The sequence below is a fragment of the Ruditapes philippinarum genome, unplaced genomic scaffold (assembly GCF_026571515.1).
Source record: "Ruditapes philippinarum isolate M1 unplaced genomic scaffold, ASM2657151v2 ctg1229_1_1_1_1, whole genome shotgun sequence".
Taxonomy (NCBI): Eukaryota; Metazoa; Mollusca; class Bivalvia; order Venerida; family Veneridae; genus Ruditapes; species Ruditapes philippinarum.
Window position 1 is genome coordinate 116,767 of NW_026863177.1, and position 3,942 is coordinate 120,708.

At 33.2% G+C, this 3,942-nt stretch overlaps 1 protein-coding gene across 1 annotated transcript; it reads right to left on the reverse strand.

Moving 5' to 3' along the window:
* Positions 1–1,002: 1,002 nt before the first annotated feature.
* LOC132721354 (uncharacterized) lies at positions 1,003–3,261 on the reverse strand. Its single transcript, XM_060705642.1, has one exon. The coding sequence runs from the start codon at positions 3,037–3,039 to the stop codon at positions 1,003–1,005; it is 2,037 nt and encodes a 678-aa protein (XP_060561625.1). The 5' UTR covers positions 3,040–3,261.
* Between the last annotated feature and the right edge of the window lie 681 nt (positions 3,262–3,942).

The following is a 3,942-nucleotide window of genomic DNA, read 5'->3' on the forward strand; positions in this document are numbered from 1 at the left end:
CCATGACTTTTGAGTCCGTGGCCCCAAAATCAATTGGGTCATTAACTGTCCAAGAGCAATGCATCTTTGAAGTTTTAGGGGAATGAAATATGGAAGACGGATAAAACCCCACACGTCAAAACACCACACCTCAAAATTTTATGGAGTGAACAAAACCCCACACTTAAATTTTATAGAGCGGACAAAAAATCACATCTTCAATTTTATAGAGTGGACATATCACCACACTTTTTATGACTAATATGTATAGACCTTTGACTGACAAAAAAATGAGTGATATTGTTGACACTTTGAATAATTAATGTGAATTAAGATTGATGAAGGTTTACCCTTTGATTTTTATATAACAGTTTGTAATTTTAAATGCTTACCCTTTGATTTTTATTGAATAATTTGTAATATTTGTATAGTCTATTATCATTTAATCATATTGTATTGTATATTAATTACATTAAATATAACATACCATTAATTATCATGATTAAAGGAAGTATGTAAAAAAGTTAAAGTAACTATATCAAACTTTAGTATAAATAAATTCTAACAAAATCAATATCATATGAATTGTATGGTTTTATAACAAATAGAAAATGTGGGGTTATGCCCACTCTATAAAATTGAAGGTGTGGGGATTTGTCCACTCTATAAAATTCAGGTGTAGGGTTTTGTCAACTCTATAAAATTTTGAGGTGTGAGGTTTTGACATGTGGGGTTTTGACATGTGGGGTTTTGTCCTACATTCTGAAAATATATGTTCTTAAGTTATTGATCAAAGACAAATTTGGGACTGACTGACCGACACCATGCTGCAAAACAATATTCCCATCTTGAATAAACAGACAACCAATGTTAAAGTTTTTGGACGGTAACGGAATGGGAAACGACGACAAGACTGAAGCAATAGCTCGATTTTTTCCCAAGAAAAAGTCGGAAAGTGACCAAACTTACCAAAATGTTTTCATTTCTTTTATTTTATATAATGCCAATCACATAAAAATTTTGCTATTTTTGAAGTATGTCATTTATCATGATAGCCATATGATAAATTGCTGCATTCTTTAATACTGGTTCGGATAAAAAAGATTTTGCAAAATAAGAGAATGCCAATGTTATGTCACCTGATATGTACATCAAATAACCAAATAGGTTCAAATGTACGTAATCCATCATATGAAAATATTCATCAGGAATTGACAAAGCCGTTTTGAAGACGACCTGTATTAAATCCATTTCTACATGAAGTTTAAGGTTAAAGGCAGAAAAGTATAATAAATACAAACTTAGAATAAGTGGGTTACATCTAATGTTTTCTCTAGGTCCTAGTAAATAAATCTGAAGTTTTAAAGGATGTGGAATATTGTCACGTTCATGCCAATTTAAATTGAAATCCGTCAGTAAATTGTGCCGACCTATAGAAGATGGTATACTAGGAAGATATTCTTTAATTGTCCCTGATTTTAAGCAAATTGTTGAGCATGGAAATAAATTGCAAGGTGTTATGTAATATTTATCTGAGTTATCTTCTAATTTTGGTAACAGGTGATTCCTTACTTCAGAAAACATTTCGTATTCCGAGTATATTATTGCACATGTTAGAGGAACCGTCAAGTAATCAAACTCCTTTAATTTAAGTATTTTAGTGATATATTTGTCAATTTCCCAGTCTGTTTGATGACACTCTCTGAGCTCTAAAGTGGTAAATGCCAGACGTATACAGGGCGAAATTTCCTCGCCGTCTTTTCCAAAATCTTTTTCTATGTCTTTACAAACTGATTCACAATCGAAATTAAGATTAAAATTAAACGCCAATGGAATACAACATCTTTTTGAATATTCTATAAGAGAATGAGATTGTTCAAGGGAATTGTATTTTTGAAGTCTTATTATGTTATCGCTGTACAATGAAGCAATCTGACTTTCTACATCTTGGTAAAGCAAATTTGTCAATGAGTTTACTTTAATGTCTAGGTTTTCGAGAACAGCATTTATTAACTTTGTTGCTTCCTCTATTTCAGTATGACTTTTATCGAGGAAAAGATTATTTTCTGGTATGATATAATGAGGCAGAAAACCTAGTTCAACGTATTCGGCTAACTTTAGAAGACCCTTTTGCACACAATCTACCAATAACTCACTTCTCCAATCAGTTTTAGAACATTCTTCGCAAAGCCAAAGTGCAACATTTTTAATATGATAAGACGATATAATGTCTTTCAAGTACTGCTTGTTAAGAGCCTTCAGTAGTACAAAACATTTGAATTGTGTATCATTCATGCTCCATATTAGATGTCTTTCAATTTCTGTGAATGAAATTCTCCATTCCATGTCTTGGTCTCTAGAAGATTTACTGCCGACCGGAACAACATAGCAAGATACGTCTTTTTCTAATGAATCTAAAGTCACTTTGCTCGGCCAGTTGTTCGTTCTCTTACGGGTTCTCCATTTAATTGCTTCGTCAGGCCATTGGTTTATTTTTAAACATTTGACTGTGTCTACATTAGCATAAGTCGTCGCTGGTCCATTACTTGTAAATGTTGATTCTTTTTGTTTTCCAAAAGTATATCCAGATGGGAGTATATTCTCACGAAAAAGTTTACTCAAGATGAAACACGCATTATTATTCCTCTTAATTAGTTTAGAAATATCTACTTTATTCATGGATAGATCTGGAACTTTCCAAGTGGGATCTTTAAACAAGTAATTTAATTCATTATTATTGACTTTCAATCTACAATAACCCAACCGGCATTCATTTCTTGAAATATAAATAGGTGTTAGATCTCCATATTGTGGCGAATGACCATAACTACCATTGTTTTCATTGTCTTCATTAACAGTTAATCCATTCACTACTTCCATAGCATCAGTGTCACTTCCATCTAAAAGGGACCCTTCTGATACGCTTCCACTGTTAATTACTTTCCCCCAGAAACGTTTTAGGAGATATTCCATCATTAAATGACTTCTCTGGATCATGTTTCTAACACATACACTATAACCAAGTATGTTTAGTCTTCTATTTAGTTTGTTGATATCCATGGCAATTAGTATCAACTGATGTCGCAAGTTAAGATTTAATATACGAAATATATGTTTATAAAAATTGTCTTCCTTTTTTCTACCAATCTTTAATAGGCAGTTAAATATACAAACGTTAAATAATAATATAATAGGTTTTTACTTCACTTTAAATGTTGTTCGTACAACCATATCGGCTCTAAACCTGACAGATACATTAGAATAATAGCTTTAACTATATCTCTTAACCACGGTTAGCCAAAAATGTAAAATGTATTTGTGAACACGAAATATCGTCCGCGATCAGGTATTGAATACGAATCGTAAAATTTGAGAGTATATATATCAGCGTGTAATATAACGTTTACAACAATCAAAGCACAGAAGGCGCTGAATTTGTTTGGGTCTCAGAAAGGTGAAGGTTGTGAGATTATAAACCAATTTGTTTTTGTATAGTGTCACCAATGCTGTTTCTAGTGTTATAACTGTAACAGAGTTGCAGAGCAATGTATTTTAAACTCTGAGCTATATCAGTCACGGTCCCCCGTTGGGCGCCAAATGTCACAGGGTCAGAAAAATGTGTAGCCTGACAGGGACTCGAACCCGGGACCCTTGGAATACCGTACCGTGTCTCTACCGACAGAGCTATCCGGCCGCTTACACATCTTCTCCCCTAAATAGTGAACAGTTCTGAACCGTGACATAACTATAGTAAATTGGCTAAAAGACTTATTGCAACACTGATATTCAATTCAATGTTTATTTGGTTTAAACAATTAAAAAAACAACAACAACAAACAAAAAAACTATAAAATACAAAACAACAACAATAAACAAAAAAGCATGAGTAGCCTTAAGTGGGATTGGAACTCCAGACCAGACCTCTCGCTTCCTAAGCCCCTCGACCACGGGGGTGTTATAAGG

Bases quoted from the DNA above. Each gene is read 5' to 3' on its own strand.
- LOC132721354 (XM_060705642.1), bottom strand. From the start codon at position 3,039: ATGGATATCAACAAACTAAATAGAAGACTAAACATACTTGGTTATAGT.